This window comes from Bos grunniens, chromosome 7 (assembly GCF_055505025.1).
Source record: "Bos grunniens cultivar Pamir isolate PY7600 chromosome 7, Bosgru_T2T1.0, whole genome shotgun sequence".
Classification (NCBI taxonomy): Eukaryota; Metazoa; Chordata; class Mammalia; order Artiodactyla; family Bovidae; genus Bos; species Bos grunniens.
The window spans coordinates 87040166-87062878 of NC_141171.1; the positions used below are offsets into that span (position 1 = coordinate 87040166).

The 22713-nt window shown below is 36.0% G+C and overlaps 2 protein-coding genes across 46 annotated transcripts in view; one reads left to right on the top strand and one right to left on the bottom strand.

Moving 5' to 3' along the window:
- Positions 1–8057, top strand: part of RASA1 (RAS p21 protein activator 1) — a 110188-nt gene extending 102131 nt beyond the window's left edge. For all 4 annotated transcript variants that reach the window (XM_086412891.1, XM_086412893.1, XM_086412892.1 and 1 more), the window contains 5 exons: positions 1364–1431; positions 2915–3003; positions 4325–4402; positions 5286–5420; positions 6987–8057. In XM_086412891.1, the coding sequence (XP_086269017.1) occupies positions 1364–1431; positions 2915–3003; positions 4325–4402; positions 5286–5420; positions 6987–7070 (454 nt within the window). In that variant the 3' untranslated portion in view covers positions 7071–8057. The remainder of the gene's footprint in view (positions 1–1363; positions 1432–2914; positions 3004–4324; positions 4403–5285; positions 5421–6986) is intronic.
- Positions 1–22713, bottom strand: part of CCNH (cyclin H) — a 420860-nt gene that overhangs the window by 23312 nt on the left and 374835 nt on the right. For 12 of the 42 annotated variants that reach the window (XM_086412935.1, XM_086412905.1, XM_086412904.1 and 9 more), the window contains 4 exons: positions 20201–20364; positions 16764–16834; positions 13731–13842; positions 10044–10551 (listed from right to left, as the gene is read on the bottom strand). In XM_086412935.1, the coding sequence (XP_086269061.1) occupies positions 10434–10551; positions 13731–13842; positions 16764–16834; positions 20201–20364 (465 nt within the window). In that variant the 3' untranslated portion in view covers positions 10044–10433. Of the gene's footprint in view, positions 1–9664; positions 9947–10043; positions 10552–13730; positions 13843–16763; positions 16835–20200; positions 20365–22713 lie in introns of those variants that run through there. The other 30 variants (XM_086412920.1, XM_086412937.1, XM_086412919.1 and 27 more) reach the window with 5 other exon arrangements.

Consider the following 22713-nt stretch of genomic DNA (forward strand, 5'->3'; position numbering starts at 1 on the left):
AAAATCTCTTGCTTACTAATGATATGACAAATATTTAAGAATTGTCGATTTTACATTTTTTGGCTTTAGTAGAGATGAGAGAATAGAAAAGAATTACAAGCATATGTTTCAGTATGTTTGTTAAGCAAACAGCTGGAAATTCTGCTATGCAGTTTGATATGACAGGGTATTTTAATAAGGGGCATTTATGGCCTAGGTGGTGACTTCTGCCCCTAGTTAAGCTTTTAAATATACATGTAGATACCTAGTATCCCTCTTATATTTAAAGTTACCTGTAAGAATTCACAGAAAGTAGATTTGCACACTGAAATTCTTTTATAATTCAGTGTGGTTAGGTTATATTTCAGATTCAAAGGCAAAGATATCAAAATGTTTTCAAGTAAAACAAACAACATTGTTGGGAGGTGAATGCTGAGAAGTGTTATTCACTCTAATAGAGAAAAGAGATTGTGTCAGTAATTTCTAAAAAGAATTTTATCAACTTGGAAATAATGTGTGTCTTTCCAAGGGCAGGTGAGAGGTCAGTTATGAGTGTGGATCCCTCTTTAAGAGTAAATTAGAGAAATATTATCTAAATGAGGACTATACCAGTAACTGAAGGGGGCAGACTAGCAATAGCTATATACACTTGTAGATGTACTTTGTCCTTTGTTCCCAGAGTAAGATTAGCAGGTAAAATCATCTGACAACTGTTGTTAAATGTGCGTTTTTACTGTGTTGTTTTGCTATTAATATTTTGTAATCTGAGAATTTTTTAGACTTTTAGAATGCATAATGTCTTTTCCTCCATTGCCTTAAAGGCTTTTCAACATTATGTTTGTATACTTTGTCATTTATTAAGAAGTCACTTTTCCCCTAGTACAATGGATTCTTAATTTTTACATAATAATAAGTGAACAAAGTCAGTATAACGAACTTGATTTATAACAGACTGTTCTAAGAAAGAGGAAAGAGAAGTGAGAGAACGTCAATTTTAAGACCTTTACAGAACTATGTATCTATTAAAAAGGCTTGCTTGTACTCCTATAATATTTTAGAAATTCCTAGTGTTCCTAAGGACACTCCTTCCTCAAAGTAAGTATAAAATGCACTGTTGGCCTGAAATAAACAGTGAATTTTAGATATAACTTAAATTTTCCCAAAGTAAACCTACAATTCTAAATGAGAATGTTTAAGAAGCAGAATATATATATATAAATATATATGTACGTTCTTTAAAATAGCTTATTTTCATAAAGTTGTATATTTGGTCAGCCCTACATTAGTTCAAAGTTCATGGTTCTACAGGTATTAAAATTTTTATTATTTTAATGTGACACATAATAGTAGTTTTCTAAAATAACAAAATTTCCCTCCCATTCAGTGGTTTTGTTTTTCTTCGACTTATCTGTCCTGCCATCCTGAATCCACGGATGTTTAATATCATCTCAGGTAATAAATTTTGAAATTAAAAAAAGTTTCATACTCTTTAGTGAGGTTATTTTTTCTTTTAAATCTGATCTTTAAATTATTTACTTCTAAGACTTGGTATAAAAAAGCACCCGACTTGTTTTTGCTGTTTTACCTTTTCTTTCCATTTTGCTTTTTTTCCTTTCTTTCCACTACTATCTGAAGCCTGAGATGGCATAAGTAGACACATACCATTTTCTGCCCTGTCCAAACCCATGTCTCAGACTCTTAGGACTTTTTCCAGTCTGCAGTATTGGCTTTTTCAGGTTGGGGAGAAGAGTTTTCTGTGTGCTTTTAGCTCATGCTAGACTCTCGTCACTACCATTACAAGTTGGATTTTAAAATTATAGCTGCAATTGTAGTTGTACTCTGCAAATACTTATGAAGGAGCCGTTTGAGATTTCCCGGTAGAGATTTCTTGTCACGAACTACATAATGATAATTGGCATTTTAAACTCCCAACAAACCAGATTCGGTTTTGCATTTTACATATGCCCATTATGGACTGGTAGTAGACTTTTCAAATAAAGGATAAGAATGATATTTGTGACTATAAATGTAATCATAAGCCATTATTAGCAGAAGGAATCTGAAGCATTTTTGTCTTAATAATTTGAAGCTTAAAACTGTATTAAACATTTTTGGGATATCTTAAATTTTACCTTTATAGCCATTGTATCTTTGTAAATACTTTCTGTTGCTACTAAAATGGTTAAATCTTTGGGTCTATAAAGAATTAAGGGTTTAGAATTCTTTTGGAGAGATGTGTTTATCTGAATGTTAGACTCTGAACCACTAGGCAATATTATTTATTGTTTAGCAGCTTAAGATAAAAAGAATACAATCTAAAATCAGGCAGCCAGATAGGCTATCTGTAGGCTTTTACTATAAAACAATTTCGTTTCAGAGCTTAAAATTAATAGACAAATACTTTTCATTTACATCCTACTGTCAATATAGGGCAGTATTTCCTGATTATATGTTTTTCTCCTCAAAATAAAGCAGAGATTCCAGACTTTATTTTTGTTATTGAGCTTTAAAGTGAATTGACTCACTGGAGGCTGGGAGCAGGAAACTGTTCATATTGCAAATTGACAACCCGGGTGGGTTGAAATACACAATTTGTGAATTGTCCCCAAAGGGTATGTGGAGTGACAGTCTTTTTAGTGATAAAGTTTTGAGGTATTTTATAATACTATCAACCAGCTGGGAATTGCTGAGCCTTGTAGTACCCTTTTCACAAACTACAGGTGCTAATAAGTGTGTTTGGTTTTGGTTTCCCCCCTTTAAATCAAGCTCTTTTGATTTCATACAGGTCATACACTTGCCAAAAAAAATTGCATTCTGAATGGAAGAATGTTAGTATTTTTAACTGTAAAGAAATATTAAAGTGCTAAATTTATAATGGTTTACCTGGAAGTACCTTTGGAGTTGGTGTCATTAGCTGTGCCCAATTCTCTTATAGATTCCCCATCTCCTATTGCTGCAAGAACACTGACATTAGTGGCTAAGTCTGTGCAGAACTTAGCAAATCTTGTGGAATTTGGAGCTAAGGTAAAAACATTTTGATACTTTAAAATGTCATTTTTGAGTGAAACCTCAACACGACAAAACCATAAAATATAAGTAAATTTTCAACAGTGGATATTTCATAATTTATGATATTATTGGTATGTTCACATATTTAATGTTTTTAGATTTTAATTTTAATAATGGAATTTTTAAAACCACTGTTTTAGCTAGTATAGAAAACTTTTTTCAGTATAATTTCCAGTATAATCAATGTCTTCCATTTTTAAATATAAAAATCAATTACCATATTTTAAAATGTACCCCAGTTGATTTGTTATGTATTACATACTAAACATTCTCTGTAATATTAAAATTTAGATGAGTTTTTAAACAACCTATATGTAATCCTACTAAGGACAATTGACTATTAATAGGTCACCTGCTTCTGTCATTATTAAACTTCTTGTTGTATCTGGAAATATGTAATTATTTTTCTTAATCCTTATTTAATGCCATCATGTAAATGTTAAGTAGTCTTCTACTGGATACTTAGATGACTTCCAGTTTGTCACTGTGCCTTATATCTGTATCTATCTACACACACACACACACACACACTTCCTTTCAAACTTGTCCAGTTATTTCTTTAAATGAACTTTGGAGCAGAATTACTAAGTCAGAAGACTTTTTGCTTCTCTCAGCCTTGCCAAAACTCAGCTATTATTACTCTTCTATTTTTGACAATCTGATAGGCATACCACTTTGTGTCTCCTTATTTCATCACTTTTAGACTATATGATTTTTCATGTCTAGGTCCTTATCTCACTTTACTGAGTTTAAAAGAGCTTGTGTTAATACTAAACTTTTCCTATTGTAACATAGCATGTTTTAGAATAGGTTTAAGACTTTAGAAAGAAGCAGTTTGTAGCCTGACTTAGCTTTTGAATGTATCTGAATTGAGGCAGGTTATGAGTACTAATTTTTTTAATTGTAGTCCTAATCATACTGTATTTTAATTTATTATATTCTCTGCTAGATTCTAATAACCTCTGGGTACTTGGCAAGTAATTATTTTCTCAGTAATTATTTTTGAATGACCTACATATAAACAGTTTGTTTCTGCTAGGCTATGTATGCTAATTTTTTTTCATCCAGAATTTGCTCATTAAAAATATACCCCTATTCCTTAGAATAGCTGCTTGCTTATATTAGAAGGAAAATAGTCATTTTATGATTAAATTCTTACAAATATGTTCTGCTACTGATAATATGACTTATAAGAATTTTTACTATATGTATGGTTTTTGTTACAGATCAGATGCTTTTCATCCATATAGTAAGACTTTTATTTTTATATTTTTAGGAGCCTTACATGGAAGGTGTCAATCCATTCATCAAAAGTAATAAACATCGCATGATCATGTTTTTAGATGAACTAGGGGTATGTATATAATTTTTTTAAGTATTTTGACACCTAAAAGCTTCTCTATCCAGAATTGGAAAAAAAAAATTCAAAAGCTGCATATTTTTGTCTACCTTCCTAAACAAATTATTTCATTTGATTATAACCATTTATTCTTATGATAAGTAGTTTTCACCAAGAATACAGTATTGTGGCTTTTGGATTTCTTGTGTCATTTTTCAGTTTCTGTCTTGTCTTTCGTTATCTTCTTAGCTGCCCACCTCACCACTATGTCAGTCTGCTGCTGCTTTAGCTGCTTTAACAAAGTAGTGGAACTTGAAATAGTAAAATCAGTATTCAGTCTGGTAGTACTGTAATGACACAAAGTTACTTTATGAAACTTATCTGAAGATAATTAACATTGATTTCTATATGTTAGTTATGTGTTTGTGGCATAGTCCACAGATAATTATAGACCTAAACGGTTCTCGTTAACACTTGTCATGTAGCTCTTATATGTGCTGATGAGTTTGGACAAATTATACTAGTTTAATCATGAAAGTCAGTCTGAAAGAGCCTAGGAATTTTAAGTTTGGGTTGCCTTTAATCCATATTAAAGAGTTAATGCTTGCATTATTTACCCTCCAGATTTTTTTTTTCTTTAAAAAAAAAAACTTCATAGATTTAAAAAAAATTAGAAAAACCATTTGCTTAGAATAGCAGTAATAGTGCACGATATTTTGTCCTGTGATTGAAGAAAATGAAACCTGATTTTTGTGTGAATATTGAGGTCATAAAATCTATCAAATTGAATTTTAAGAGATTATTATGTATTAAATTTTATCTACTGTACCAGTTAGGATCTTTTCAGAAGAGATAGTAGTGTCGTATTTCTAAACGCAGTTTTATGATTCCCTTAAAGAATGTACCTGAACTTCCGGACACTACAGAGCATTCTAGAACTGACCTTTGCCGTGATTTAGCAGCATTGCATGAGATTTGTGTGGCCCATTCAGATGAACTGCGGACGCTCAGTAATGAGCGTGGTGCACAACAGGTAGGTTTTTGCAAGCCTTTGTTAACAATATTATTTCTTTACATGTAAGCACAATATCAGCATAAGATTCTTTGAGAGCTGATAAATAGCTAAATTACAATTAGTCTTTATTAATTATATTAAAATTTTAAGACTCTGAATCAAAATTCACAAAGATCTCAGCAAACAGGAATGATAAGCCCAGATTAAGATTACATATTTTTGATACCACAAAATGTCAAACCTTGCTTCTAAGCTAATGTGAACTCTACTAAAAAAATGGAGGTGTTTATACGCTTGGTGGTATGTATGAAGTGGTAAGTGAGCTAACAGTCAATCAGTAGTGATGTAGTGTTTTTCTGTCTGCTTCTGTCACACACACACACCGTGCATGGCCAGGTAACTTTGCAAGCTCTCAAACACATGAGAATTATGCATGCGTTTTAAGATTGATAAAAACATTTCAAGATCCAGAGATTCTGGAATATGGCCTTAAAAACTAAGCACTGTCACCAGTGGCCGACACGTGGCAGGGACCTTACAGGAGAGGTTAACACGTTGAGTTCAGTGATTCCGAGTTCTCCTCAATCTGAGATTCTACAATTCTCGTTTCTTCCCAGTTTAGATAATAATAGCACAATTCAGTTAGGTTTCAATCACTTTAGAAGCTCAGGCAGAATATGTGCCATGAAGTGAAGTGGCTCAGTCGTGTCCGACTCTTTGCGACCCCGTGGACTGTGGCCTACCAGACTCCTCTGTCCATGGGATTCTCCAGGCAAGAGTACTGGAGTGGGGTGCCACTGCCTTCTCCAGGGGATATTCCCAGCCCAGGGATCGAACCCAGGTCTCCCATATTGGAGGCAGACACTTTAAGCTCTGAGCCACCAGGGAAGCCCCTAATATGTGCCATAGACCTACTTATATGCTGTTGGCATGTGAATTGCCTTCTTGCTACACTGGAGTTGGGTTCATTAAATGGCTTGCCTTGAATACTTTATTTTTTTGGAGAATCTGGCCCAATTAAGACTTTCTAAGAAAGATAAAGGAGCTGAATGATTTAATTTTAGGCCCAGTGTTGTCATTCTTTTCATGATTATAGCGTTTGATTATAGCGTTCATTAGACTGTAGCCTGATTGCCCTTATGTGCTCTTACAGGGCTTGAGGTGTGTTATTTATAATGATAAATCTGTCTTCTGATAAGATGTTCTATCCTAGAGATTGTTCAGGCCCAAGCAGATATGAGAATGCCAACACCTTTACAAATTTTGAATTTAAAATTCAAAGGATACTTTACAAAATAAAGTTGAATCGTTTATCAAAAAAAAAGAGAATGCCAACAGAAATGAGTTTGTTTAGAGAGTAAAAAATTATATCTCAACCAAAATAACATGACCAGAACTATTCAGTCAAGGACTGAGTAATACATACTTACAATTGTATGCTTTTTTTGAGTAGAATGGTAATGTTATTTTATGAATCCCTTTGAGTTCATATGGTATTTTTCAAATCCAGGTTTCCCATCCCTGAGATTTGACAGAGCTTTCATTCATTTACTAATTAGTTTCATATTGTTTTTCTTTGTCTAGCATGTACTGAAAAAGCTTCTGGCTATAACAGAACTGCTTCAGCAAAAACAAAACCAGTATACAAAAACTAACGATGTCAGGTAGCAGCCTTCGCCGCAGTGTTCTGCATGGATTCAGCATGCCCAAAATGGTAAATCACATCAGTATAATGTCTCCTTTGCTCTTGCCAAAAAAACAGCACACCTTTCCACATTCCAGTGATGTGTGAGCTATGCAAATAGAACTGAAGATTCTGCTGGGAACTGCTCCAGCAGCTTTGTAAGCTATATCTTTACCAACCTCTGAGCCTTGGTGTACAGATCACCTTTCACACAATGTTATGACTGTATCTTGAACTTTGAAAATATATTTTCAATACATTCAATTGCCAAAGTTTTGCTGTTTCTTGAGGAAAGAACTATGAAAAAGCATTCTCTGTTGACAATTGAGTATAACTGGATTGCAGACTGTTCTTACATTACTTCTTCCTGAATTAGGAATATGACCGTCTGACTGTTCAATGACTATTTGTATTTACAGTTTCCAGAATTTGCCATTACAATAGGAACAATCCTTGCTGTATACTTTTTTAAAATAACTGTGCGCTCTCTGCTGGAACTGTTGAAAGAAAATATATAGAGTGGATCTATTGCTCATCAGCTTTATTTTTTAAACGTACCACTTATTTTGTTGGAATTGTCAAAGACTGTATTTAGAACTCATAATGCTTTTTGTTTAATGTTTACAACAGTAAATAGTTTGAATTCAATAAATATTATTGGTCATTGTGTACTGATCAATGCATGTTACCCATTCAACCATTTATAAATGACCAATTTCTTCTGTATGTTAAAAAAAAAAACCTGGAATACTTTCCTTGAACATATTCATTAATTCCAAGTTGATTTTTTAAATTATGCGAACAATTTGATCAGCCACTGAACAACTATCCATCTTTGACCTTCTGACTACTTGTTGTATCTGCTGGATATTTAGTTTGATTGTATAGTTTTATTTGCTTCTGTATGTGTATTTTTGTGAATTATTCACAGGGTTAAGTTAAAATAAAACCAAGGGATATCTTAAAATTGATTACTTCTGTCTAAATACAGCTAAACATTTAATTTCATTATTTTCTTCCTCCTTTAGGGGCAGTTCAAAATTTAGTACCAGAGCAAGGCCCAGGGAAAAGATAAAATTTGAGCTTTTTTTTTCTGGCTAATGGTCTCTTTTGAAGGATTCTATTAATTCATATGTATTTGTTAAAACAGTTCTTTCCCTCCCATAATTGTCCAGGGGGAGACAAGGCATACAAGGTGGTTCTAAACAAGTACGTATTGAGAAAAGCATTTCCCACAATAAAGAAAAATTTTCTAAAGGCCTACGTTCTAACAGAAACACTATTTCTTCCTGTATTTTAAGCATTAGAGGGATAGAATACAGTGTTAAACTTGAGGGTTCACAAAATTTCTACATAGTATAATTTTAAGTATTAAATGCTGGTATTTGTATGGAGGTAGCTAGCCCTAATGGAGAAGGCAATGGCACCCCACTCCAGTACTCTTGCCTGGAAAATCCTATGGACGGAGAAGCCTGGTGGGCTGCCGTCTATGGGGTCGCACAGAGTTGGACACGACTGAAGCGCAAAGCCCTAAAGTAGCTGCAATTTTACAAGTTGAACAGTGTTACCAAAATACTCAGCATTATCCAGTGTGCCTTTCTTTTCAGCTAGACAGTGGTATGCCATTTGGACTCCTTTGGTGTTCTAGGATAAACTAGAAGGGACACAGGCTAGTGATAGCTCTGAAAACGTTTTGAAAATGAAAAGGTCCAGATCTGAGTGCTTGGCAATTTGGTTCTCTCCCTCTACTCACACCTCAGTTTTAACCATACTAACCTACCTGCCCTTTCCTGATCTCGACTACTCCTCCTCCTCCTGCCTTTTATTAAAAAGACAAAAACAAAAACACACAAATATAAAGAAAGACACCCTGCTTTTCATATTTAATGACATGCTTATCTCTTAAAACTGGAATAAAAAACTTGTTATTTACCTTTGTAGGACTTAGAGTCACTTAGCTGATCAATGATGAAATAAAACCTCTACACGTTTTTTTTTTTTTTTAAGGGGCTTGGTAGGAAAATCTACAGAGATAAATATGGACCTTGTTCTGATGCCAAACTTTAGTGACCTAAAAGAGAAACAAGCTACTTAACTGTGGACAGTTTGCCTTCCTGTCTAGAGCCTGGAGCGCTGCTGCTTCATCAGGACTGTACTGGAGGATCGGCAGTTTCGGCTTCTACCCCTTCACTTTCCTAAGATCATACTTTATGAATTTTATTCCTCTCATTTCTCAATGAGAAGGAAACTAAAACCAAAAAGCTCAAGCCTAAAATACAAAGAATTATTAAAGAATATGCATATAGTAAATTTTACTTTCAAAATTTGAAATGTAATTAAATGGTACCTATACTTTATGGAAAAGCGTATCCTGGGAGGTACTGACACTGAGGAGAGGTGTGTATCTGGAAAATTGGGATTTAGGACAATTGCATTTCTAAGAATTTCTTTAACCCCATTTTCTAGCCAAAAAAAACGGACTGAACATCATAATTTGGTTCCAACTCTAGAAACTAAGATCACAGTTAAATAATTAAATGCTATAACAACTTAGATTGACACTTTATATAAAACAACATTGGCAAATTATAGCTTTAATTTGTTATCAATCATGATGGGTTAAGGTTACCCAAACCTGGTGTTACTCTGGCTCCTTTGAAGATGTTTTATTTCACATAAAGCTACCCTGAAAGGAAAAAATTTTAAATAACATAAATAGAAAAGTTTAATATATTTTGATGCTTTCACAAATAAAGTTAAATGCCAGACATGCTTCATCCATCTGATGATTAGTTAGCATTGACAAATCAATTTCAAATGGCTAGAGAGAATCTACCAGGTCATCGTCAGTCCATTCTTCCTAAGAAGGAAAGAAAATGTCATAAGGATAACAGTGTACTGAAACATAACCAGTATTGTTTACCTTCTTGCCTCTCTTTAGGAAATTGTTCTTTTGCTTTGTTGAATATAAGGTAAATAAATCAGGAGAATGTGCAGCAGTTTAACCTTACAATAATACGGTGTGGTCTTACCAGGTTAGCCTAGTGACAGGAATCGGTGTTTCAGTTTTGACGTTCTGGGCCTGATTATTCATTATCTGACTTGACATGTACAATTTTCTTAAGGGTAGGAGAAGACTCCTTGAAGATCAAGAAGTATATCTACTACCTTCTATAACCTTAGGAAGGATTCTTCATCAAGTAACTATTATACTACTTCAGAACAGGCCAAAACAGAAGTGAGGAAAATTCCTCCAATAATGGCCAAGATTAATAAAAGATACAAAAGAAAGCTTTCCAGTACCTCTCTCTATAATGCTTGTACTCTAGAACAATAAAACCTTAACATTATGGTTGTACCAGAATATACAACAGTAATTTACATTTTACCTTTGGAGAACATACCTCCTCATGTTTGGATTTCTTTGAAACATAATCATCATCTTCGTAACCTTTTCTCTTCTTCCTATAATTAAGCAGCCATCAATAAGCAACCTAATATGGGCAACAGAATAAGTTAGCAAGGCTATCAGATATATTTACTGAAGACCAAAGCCTGGACAAATGGAAAGAGGTGAAAAGTTCGGATAGGAAAACTCTTTGAAATTACTCTCTGAATTCAATGCAATTCTAGTTACACTCCAAAAACAATGACTTGTGGACTTAGCAAGTCAAACTCTGACCTGGGAAAGATTAGCAAAAGAATCTGAAAACAAAGCAAGGGGGATCTTGTCCTTCACGACATCAAAATATACACCTATATTTGTAAACTATGGTAATTAAAAATGTGGCACAGTTGTCCCTTGATATCTGAGGGGGACTGGTTCCAGGAACCCCCAGAATACCCAAATCCTCACATGCTCAGGTCCCTTATATAAAATGGCAATGGTAGAGTGGTGCTTTGCATCCAGAGGGCTGACTGTATCAGCAAAGAATCACAGAGATCAACGATCAGAGCAGACGGGCGAAAAACGAAGTATATACAGGGATTTAATCTGTAGTAAACGAGTATTTAAAATAACTAAGAATCAAAGAGAATTTTAAATGGCTGGTACAATGGGTTACTTATTTGAACAAAAATTTTAATATTATGAGATTTCTACCTCAGACCAGGCACAAATAATTGTAAATGGTTTTTACAGCTGAACAAAAGGCAAAATAATACTTTAGGGTAAGAAAAGGTGTTTAGATGTTAAGAGTGTGAAGCAAAAGACATGTTGCCTACATCACAAAGTGAAAGGAACAACGGAAGAAAACAGATGTATGATACATAGAAAACGTCAAGAAAATGACACCGGGAAATTGAGTAGGGCTTATAATTATGCAATGCAGAAGACACGCAAGGGATTCTGAAACACAGAAATATCAATGCCTCAAAGGAATAGGGGAAATGAAAACTAAAAGATACTATTTTCTTTTTTACCCAGACTGGCAACAGTTAAAGATTGACAGTATTAAATGTTGTACAGTTTATATGATAACAGTGGAAAATTATTTCTTCCACACATACATAGAGAAAAGCTTGGCAGAGGTAAATGCCTCTCAGGTCACAACTGGGACTGGAGTTTGGTCAAAGAGAACTTTGGTTTACCTGTATTAACTGGCTTTAATAATGATAATATATATTACTTGTATACTGAAAAAAGATAAAAGAATCTTAAAGACCAAGGAAAAATATTTTATCCCAAAGCAATGCTTGTAACTGTGGGTCCATGGACCGATGATGTTGGTCCACGAACAATTTCCAGTGTGCAATAAGTACAGAAACTGAGTGTATGTTTAGAAACTTTATAGCAATTTGATAGAATAATTTATGACTGTTAAATCTAATAAAATTTACGCCTATCTTTATGTGTTTTTTCTTTTTTCAGTAATTGGTAACATTTTACGAAGTATAAACATCTGTAATGGGCTAGAAATAAAATCAACAGTCCCTTCCAGACAGTTTGAGAAGCACCACTTAAGTATTCATGCAAGATTTGACTGACAGTACAAAGCAGATGGTCACCTGAAATATTATGTAAATTCTAGCAATTAAGAATTTTCAATTACAGTCCTCTACGTAGCTATGAGAGTTAACATTAACAGTTCAATGGTCTAATTCAGAGGTTGACAAAATTTTCTTTAAAAAGGCCAGATTGTAAGTATTTTAGGCATGTAGGCCATGCAGTTTCCATCACAACTACCCAACTCTGTTACTGGGTGAAAATAGCCATAGACAATAATGCAAACTAGTGGCTGTACCTATGCCCCAAGGAGACTTTCTGTGAACAGGCACTGGCCCAGACTTGGCGTATGGGCTGTAGTCTGGCAACCCCTGGTCGAAGCCCATGTCAAAATCAACATGAAAAGATTATCAATCAGTGCTGCAGTGCTTTTCATTAGTCAACATTTTTCTTACTTCTCTGTAACCATTCCTTCCTTCTAGTCACCACAGAAACCCAGGAGTGAAATTTATCAATTTTAAGTTCTGTGCTAAGCCATGTTTTGCAGTTACAACTACAAATATCATAAAAGTGTCTCATATTTTACACACTATAACTTTAAAGAGTCATGTGTACCTGATATGAAGGCCTTAATGCTGTGCTGGCTTACATATTATCTGATAGTGTAGGGACTATATAAAGATCAAAAACATTTTAAATGCATCTTGACTGTTAAGATGCCAGGGCTAATTCCCAGTAAACTTTACAGACTACAGTCCACGAAGAGAAGTTTCACCATTCCTATTGCCCTGCCCAGATCTTCAACTGTTCAAACACCTAAAAGGTTTAAGTAGATATTTCAAGTTGCAAAGCATAAAGAGCCCAGGTACAGTGATTTCCACATTCAGCCTACAAATCAAAAAAACAGCATTATGGTGTTCCTTGTAGCTGCAAGAAGACACTGAACAGCACATCTGCCTATTGGTTTTGTCTTCAGCATAAAATTACCACAGAGAAAATATGCCAAGTTTCTCTACCTTAGCTAATAGATGTTAAGTCTAGAATAGTGCACTTGTCTTCAGAAGAGATAACCAGACCACAAAGAACCCAAAGATTAAAAAGGCAAGAAGTAGGTTCAGGAATTCCCTAGGAAGACTGCCCCGTGGATCCCACAAGGAATAATGGGACAGGGCCTGCAAGCTGAAGGACACGTCAGTCAGAGCAGAAGCAGAATATACTCTTGAAACTCAAACTCATAATAATTTATTATGTTGTGTTTAATCCTATTAGAAATCTCCACTCAAAAAAAAAAGCAGATTTGGGGGTAAGTCAGTCTTCCCCACATGAACAAAACTTACCAGTTAAATAATTCACTTTAAAGACTAACTGCTGCTGCTGCTAAGTCGCTTCAGTCGTGTCCGACTCTGTGCCACCCCATAGACAGTAGCCCACCAGGCTTCCCCGTCCCTGGGATTCTCCAGGCAAGCACACTGGAGTGGGTTGCCATTTCCTTCTCCAATGCATGAAAGTGAAAAGTGAAAGTGAAGTCGCTCAGTCATGTCTGACTATAGCGACCCCATGGACTGCAGCCTACCAGGCTCCTCCGTCCATGGGATTTTCTAGGCAAAAGTACTGGAGTGGGGTGCCATTGCCTTCTCCAAAAGACCAGCTGGACACAGTAACAACTCTATTCTTGAATGGCAGTCTCACATCTACTTACGTAACTACATTAAGTGCAAGCTCAGCAGAGTGACACCTCTCCAGCTTCTGTTTCAGAGCAGCAACTTCTTCAGGTCTGGGTGGTTCGTATTTTTTTACCAAGTTCCTCATGCCTATGTGGAGATCAATAAAAGGATTTAAACCAGGTAATAAAAAGCCCTGTTCCCATAAGGTGGTTAAATAATTTCCCATCTAGTTTTGGGAACCAAAAACACTCCTGAAATGTGATTATTCTCAATATTAATATTGTTCCACATTAAAATCCAATGGCCACCATACTTCTTGTTCAAGTCATTACAGCCATCTGCTGCTTAGCCCACATCATGTACAGCAAAAAGGTAAACTTGCTCTACTAGTATTTTTTTTCCCAATCTTAACCATGGTTACTTTTTGCTCAAGTTTTACAGGCTGTTAAAAAAGCCCTACATGATTTAGTAAAGACATGCTTTGTCCCCAGCCACCAACCATATTCATAACATTCTATCCCACAGATAGATGGAGGGCTGAGTATACTTATTTACAAAGAAGGCCGTTATTACATAATTGGTAATGAAGGTAGGATGCTTAGTAAAAACACGTCAGCCATCCTTTGCTTTAACAAAATGGAAAACTTAGACAATGAAGTATCACCAAGAAAATAAAAATGTCCTCATTAAGCTAAAAAATTCAGTGACTTTAAAATCGCAGAAACATCCTCTACCTAGTCTATATTTAATTCAACTACAATAAACCAAAGACCATAAAGCACAAGATTTATTAGGGGAATGAGAGATCCAGGGCTTGTTAGTCAGCCATGTGCTCCAAGTGACTGACTGACTTCATAATGCAAGTAAAGTGGTGTTTTCAACTAAATTTATACTTGTGACAGCACCCTAAGGACAGTACCTGTGTGTGAAAAATTATGAATAAGATATCTTAATATCATTAAAGCTCTGAGTGTTAACAAGAGCTATTCTTATAGTAAAACAAGTGGAGTAAAATAAAGCTACTGAGAGAATCACTGACAAAACTGTCACGTGTATACACACAGCACAGTGAGTTACCTTTAAGATCTCTGCTGCTGCTGCTAAGTCGCTTCAGTCGTGTCCGACTCTGTGCGACCCCATAGACGGCAGCCCACCAGCCTCCCCCGTCCCTGGGATTCTCCAGGCAAGAACACTGGAGTGGGTTGCCATTTCCTTCTCCAATGCGTGAAAGTGAAAAGTGAAAGTGAAGTCGCTCAGCCGTGTCTGGCTCTTCGAGACCCCATGGACTGCAGCCCACCAGGCTCCTCCGTCCATAGGATTTTCCAGGTGAGAGTACTGGAGTGGGGTGCCATATCTACTAAATTCCCTGATCCTTGTGTCTATGGCCAAATCACAATTAGCTTTGGAAGTGAACCCTCTAGTGGTAAAACTGAAAACCTACAGTTTTATGATTCTTAAATCACAAATTCATTTTTCTCAAAGAGAGAAGCCCTCAAGAACATTTCCAGCAAAGAACTTACATAGTCTGAAGCATCTTGACTTTTGAAACATAAAAGATGTAAGTACTCCATCATCCAAGATCAAGATCTGCAATCTCATATTTCAGTATTTAAATTACAGATTTTATTAACAAGGACAACTGGCACAAACGGTTTGGAAACAACTGATTTTAACCCTAAAGAATAGCCCAGCAGCCCTGAGCATGCAGTGTGACACAGGCAAGAATGAAAACGGAGAGGACTGGCTAACCTAGCTAGTAAGTTAGGTGGCGGTTCTAACTCAACTCAACCTAACGTACAGCTAAGCGAACTATCTATATTCAATACCTTGTAATAACCTATAATAGAAAAGAATCTGAAAAAGAACATATATATATACACACACATATATATATATATAACTGAATCACTTCAACATACACCTGAAACTAACCCAAATATATTTTTAAAAAGTTAAAGGGAAAAAAAACACACAAAAACCCAAACCCTCAAGACAGTGTTTCACAGCATTGACAGTATTGACAGCAGTTTGGGCTAGATGATTCTTTGTCATGAAGTGCTGTGTTAGTTTCCTAAGGCTGCTGTTAAAAACTACCACAAACTTAGTAGGCTTGTTAAAATCACAGGATGGATTCCCCGACAGTTCTGAAGCCCGAGAGTCTGAAATCAGTTTCACTGGGCCAAAGCACAGACACTGGCACAGGGGTTTCTCTGGGGGCTTCTGTTCCCACCTCTGGTGGCTAGCAGCATTCCTCAGCTGTGGCTATATTACTCCAATGTTTAGGGCTGGCATCTTCAAATCTATTCTGTCTTTACATTGCCTTCTCTGTCATACCTCCTTTGCCTTCCTCTATTAGGGACACTTGTGATTACATTTAGGCTCTATCTGGATAATCCAAGATAATGTCCTTAACTTGATCAAATCTGCAAGCCCCCCCCCCTTTTTTTTTTTACCATATAAAGCAACCACATTCAGTTTCCAGGGATTATGACGTGGCTATCTTTGGGGAGCCACTTTTCAGCCTACCAAGGGGCTGTGCTGTGAGTTCTGAAATGTACAGCAGCACCCTTACCTCCATACTAGATGATGGTAGCAGCCACAAACACCCCACCCCAAAGTGGTAACAACCAAGAATGTTCATAGACGGGAAAAAAGAAAATTCACCCCGTTAAGAATCACGGCTTTTGTAATATCAGATGAGGAAGTGACTAGCAAATGGCACACATGAACTAATTAAAGCTAATTTATCTACAAAATAGAAGTTTCAAATTTACTTAGCCTTTAGTTCCCTAAGACCTTTTTTAGTGCTCATCATATTTGCATACACTTTAAAAGGGCCTTGTTTTGAATCTCAACCCTTTGTGAATCTCAATATTTTTCACTTTCCTAAAAAGTTATGTGTAAAAACTACTTCGTGTGCCTTCTATTTGTTCTTCACCTTCATGATACAATAATAAGTAAATCTAAACAATAACTTGTAATTTCAAGTTAAAATACCAGCAAGTTATTTATTTACAAAGTAGCTCTGTAATAGAAGAACATTTTATAAAGTGTTCTGTTTTACTTACTTTTCATTATATCTAGTAATTGGGACAAGGAAGTTCTGTTCTCCTTGAGCATCAGACTTTCTGATAAATAACTGGAAAAGACAGGGAAAAAATGTTTTAATCTATTGCACACATCGAGAAAATATGACATCATAAATTATTTTTCTTCATGTTCTTCATCAAGGTGAATTTTTAAATAAATTTACTTGAAAACTGTTAAATAACAATACTTTGAACTTTACTAAAACTATAATCTCTCTCTCTTACAGTCTTAAGAATCTACTACAACTTGTACTAGGTTAAAAATGCTTAATGTTCAAGTTAATTTGTTTAACTTCCATAATATGTTGAGGGAAAATGATATGAAAATATTAGTAACAATACTCAATAATACTTTTGATGTTAAGTGAAGTGAAGTTGCTCAGTCGTGTCCGACTCTGCGACTTCATGGACTGTAGCCTACCGGACTCCTCTGTCCATGGGATTTCCCAGGCAAGAATACTGGAGTGGGTTGCCATTTCCTTCTCCAGGGGAACTTCCCCACCCAGGGGTCTCCCGCATTGTAGGCAGATACTTTACTGTCTGAGCCACAAGGGAAGCCTTTGATGTTAAGTGTTTAATATTTAAACCCTAACTTCACTTTATAGGTGAGGAATCTGAGTCACAGGGACAGACAAGTCATGAATAAAGTCAGGGAGTAGCAGAACTGGAACGTGGCTCTAGTAAGGATTCTCTCGCCTCTTATTATCAAGTCCATGTTAACTATAATTGCTCTTCTTGAGACAAACAGGTATTCCTGATAACCAGTAAGAGCATCACCCCATGTTTTACAAATCTATTACATCTTTTCTGCATCAAGTCCAAATCAAAAGTGTTAATACTGGGTTGGCCAAAAGGTTCATTTGGGACATCTTAGGAAAAACTTGAAAGAACCTTTTGGCCAACCCAGTAGTATTCCTTAATTGGACATAAAGCTCAGTTAACTGTTTTCCTGGAACCAATGATAGTATTTCTATATTTATATTTTTAGCCATTCTGAGGTTTTATATACTTGAACTTGATCTATAATTAATAACAGCCCAAGTGAACAGATTCCCAAAGTAACCTTTGAGAATAATCTTTCAAACATAAATGTAATAAAAACTGTTAATTTTTCTCTTAGGTGAAATAGTTACAAAATTTAGGACAATTTTTAAAGAAATTTTGTTGCTATATGTCTTTTAAACTATCAAAATTATTTAAATTCTATTACAACATTTTGATAACTACTTTTGCTATTATATTGTCTTCATCCAGTGTGAGAATTCATTTTAAATACGGAAATCAGTAACTCCCTTAACAGCAAATACATTTCTAGTTTTCAGTAATTCAAAGTAGCAATTAGTTTTTTCCCTTTTCCTTTCACGCTTCTGCCGTCTTTTTTTCTTTTCATTACCTAAAAAGTCAAACTAGGAGATGTGAAGTAAAGCTCTAAATCCAATGAAAAAGAAGAAACCCCAAACCAACAACAGAATATTCCGTAAGTAATTATCTTCAAACATCATTCAGAATATAACAACAGCACAAAGGCTTCCCCCTTTTGAAATCAGTAATCAACATAAAAGAAATTTCCATGTATCCCAAAAGTTGGAAAGGAAGTCAGAAGTTAAAAATTATTTGAAAACATTTTCTCAAAGGTAAAAATGCCCAAATGTCTAGGCTCTGGGAATGCAACAAAAGTGTGTTTAATTTGTAGTGAGCCCAAGGTACTATGGGGCTTCCCTGGTGGCTCAGATGGTAAAGAATCTGCCTGCAATGCAGGAGATGGGGTTCAATCCCTGGATTGGGAAGATCTCCTGGAGAAGGGAATGGCTACCCACTCTAGTATTCTTGCCTGGAAAATTCCATGGACAGAGGAGCCTGGTGGGCTACAGTCCAAGGGGTTCCAAAGAGTTGGACAAGACTGAGCAACTAACACTATCAACTTGCAAGGTACTATAATTTCAACCTCACTTGCCTGAAATTATAACCAAACTTTTCTAAGATGAAATAAACTCTACTTTAGACCTTAGGATCCTTCATCCTTCTCTACTGATATAAGAACAATCTTACCATTGAAAAATTAGCATATAAACTGCATAAGATACAATGCTTAAACAGATTAAGCAAACAACTGGTTATCTGAATTGTGGAAATGACTTTCTTCCCTTACACTATGGAAGCTCCACATTTGCAAAATCCATAGTATCAATTTGTATGGCCGTCCTTCCTAACTAGAGCAAGGATAGCTTTTCAGTCTTAAATTTCTACAGTAGAGTGCATGATATATAGAAGGCAATCTGGGGGGAGGAAAAACTTCCACAAAGGTTTGCTTAGTAAATAAATGAAGGTATAGATCACTTTGGGATTAAATTTATATATTAATATACAACTGATGACTTCTGTTTATAGAGAAGAGGCATACCATAAATTAAACAAAATATAAACCCACAATCCCTTATCTTGGATTTGTTTTGAAATTCAGAATTATTCATGTTTTAGAAAGCTAACATGTGTATATACCATGAAATGTGAAATATTTCAGAGTATATATACACTGCCCCAATGTCTCTGGGGCTGTATCCTGTAATCAGTTATATTAATAGCTATGCAAGGAATCTTACAAATATTCCCATTCAGTTGAATAAAGACTAAATCACATCTGTTCATGTTTCCTGCCACCATATCAATGGATTTTGAAATTACAGACAAGGGATTACAAACATAGAAAAATTTAAATTTAGAAAGTTTTATCATCTTTCTTCCTCAGCTATTTTAGGAATGAATCAAGCAGAAGTTCAAAGGTATAAAGAAATTAAATGTGAAAGTTTAAAAAGTCTAACTTACTACTTGCCTGGGCTTAAGTTAATTATAAATGAATACAATAAGTATCTAGTTAACCTCTGTACAAGACATTACTGTAAGAATCACGTGAATTTAATTCATGTGCTTATCACAGAACTCAGTTCTCAGTGTGCACTTGTGTATCAGCTATTATCGTCTACAGCTCACTGAAACTCATTTGGACATTCTCTAAAGCATCCCTCACTCAACAAGTCTTTACTGGATTCCATGTGCCATCCATGAAGATTAATGATAAAACAAGGCAGATGTATTCATTGTACTCACACTGCTTACCAGTTCACAAAACTTCTAAATTTTCCATATATTGATAGCTGTTATCAATCTTTTGTTAACAGTAGATTTAATTCTACTTTGATCATAAATGGATCATTTTAGCTCAAAAATATCTTACTCAATTTTTAAATATTTCCTTAAAAGGTGCTTCCAAGTCTTCCCTCAGTTGTCCTCACCGATGCTCAAGCATAAGAACATGAAAGACTGCAGTCACAAAGTGAACCTTACTTAAAAACCTGGGACTCCAGGAAGGAATAAACTGAGGGACTGAGTCTGATCGAAGTTAAAACACAAAACAATACCTTTCCATAGTAATTCCTGCTCTGGATGCACTAGATAAAATGGCAGTCAGAGCAATCTGGGAAGGTGTGTATAAAAGGTGAGCATCCGTCAATGCAACTCTATTAAGAAAGTCATCAGCTGTTTTCCTCAAAATCTCTGGATTCTCCAACAGAGGATAGCGAGTCTAGAAAGAGAGTTTGCAAATGTTATCACTTCTGAAAGTTTAATGGAGTAATAACAAGACAAAAATATTTATATAAACCAGAAAGTGCTTAACACAGAACACTTTTGTAAGTATAGCCACTTTTATATGTGTAAGCCACATTTAGAAACCAAAGCACCACTTCATTTTGATTTGAAATTCTTTCTACCAAAAATTTACTTTTTGGAAGTAAATGGAAATGAATCTTGGTTTGATTATAGAATGATTTTTAGTATATGCCTAAGATATATGAACCATCCCTTGTAAATGCTCAGTCATGTCCAACTCTCTTGCCACTCAATGAACTGCAGCCTGCTAGGCTACTCTGTCCGTGGAATTTCCCAGGCAAGAACACTGGAGTGGGTTGCCATTTCTTCCTCGAGGGGATCTCCCCAACCCAGGGATCGAACCTGCGTCTCCTGCCTCTCCTGCACTGGCAGGCAGATTCTTTACCACTGAGCCACCTGATGTTCCCCTATTTTCTAACAATTTCTACCTAATGAACCCTAATCTTAAGCCCTCAGATATATTTCGGATATCCACATTCAAGTCCCAAAGCAGTTAGAAATCTTATACTCTGAAACAAAACAGCCAGAGTCAGTTGTGCAGTCAGACCCAGGTCTTGTCATTATCCCCAAATGCCTGCCCTGATATTACAACCCCAACATTCTGCTCTGACCACAGCGCTCCCTTTCCCAGGACCCAATACTTCACAGCTGTTCTCTGACTTCCTCCTCAGAACCTCTGGTTCCTTATCCCTATACTTGCTCCTACTCACCAGTGTCCACTGGTTCCGATTTTCCTCTTTAATTCCCTGCCCCAGTACGCTGCAAATGTATTTCCAGCAAAACGTCAATAGCAGTCAAACTCAACCAACCTTCTTTACAACTGTACCCAGATTTCTGGGTCCTGCTAAAGAAAACAATACAACCAAGAGGTCCGGAAATATTCATATAAATTCAAGTTCACTGACCTCAAAACGGCTCTCAACACTGCCTAGATATGATGATAATATTCCGTTGAAAATGTGTTCTCCCCCTTTTTTGGTGATTAAACACTTTCCACCTGACTCAAAGTCTTTGATAATTCTCAGAAACTTCACTGCTCTCAGAAAATGAATTTTGCTGATAACAAAGACACTATTTCCTGCTACAGTCAGATCCCCAGGCATAACGTTATCCTTCCCTATGTTTTCCTCTTTTCCTCCATTAAGAGAAACAGCCAATTCTTCTACCTTGCTTCGAAATCCCGTGTCAGGCCCTTTCACCCACTCCAAAGGAAAACTCAAGCTACATATATTCGGTTACATTTTACTAGCTCTCTGCATCAGTTTCTTACACTAAACACAACAAAAAACTGTTCCTTTCTTCTAGCAGTCCCCCTGCACCCCATCTTTTCAATCATCCCACCTTCTTTTTCCACTTCAAAGACAAGCAATTTAATCCAAGATATGGATGCATTTTCTCACCTTCGATTTATCCCCCAACCAGCTCCAATCTGCTTTCTTCTTCCACACTCCACAAAGACTAATTTTACCAAGATCACAAATCACCTTTGGCACTAACTCCAGCAAATGTCAACTTTTACTTTGCCTGAATTCTCAGCAGGTTTGGAGAGCTGTCCATGATCATATTATAAAAGCATTCTACATCTCCAAAAGTCCTACCTCTCTGGATATTCTTCAGTCTTCTTATTTTTCTCTAGCTACCCTTTAAATAGTCCTTATGACCAATCCACTTGAAATCTTCCTGGGGCAATCGTGCCCAAATCTATACCTCCTGCCTACCCATCTTCTCTGACCTCCAGACATAAACATATACCAACAATCTACCTGTATCAGACACAATCTACCTGTATCATAAATGTACCACCATCTACCTATATGATCAGGCCAGAAAACTGGGGATTCTCCCACTGTCTTCACTCTATATGCAATCATTCTTCAAGCTCTACCAACTCTGCCTATCCCAAGCCCAAGAAGCTCTCTCTGTAGCCAGTGCCACCACGTGAGTCAAACCAACCATCTTCTGCCTGAACTACTGTTACTGGGATCCCTTCATCCATTCGAATCCACTCTCCTCATTATGCCTGACACATAGCACAGATGTGCAGTCAACACCCGGTGCAGACTGATACATGAGCTTGCAACATGTTGTTTAAAGCTGCAAACCTAATCATGCCACTCTTCAGACTTGAACCCTTCACTGGCTTCTTGTCACTCTGTTCAAAATCTGTAACGTTACTTCCGCAGTCTAGACTGCCTTCCACTCAGGCAGACATCCCCATCTCTCTCTCAGTTCTGTTTAGGTTCTTTAGTGTACCATGGTTTTT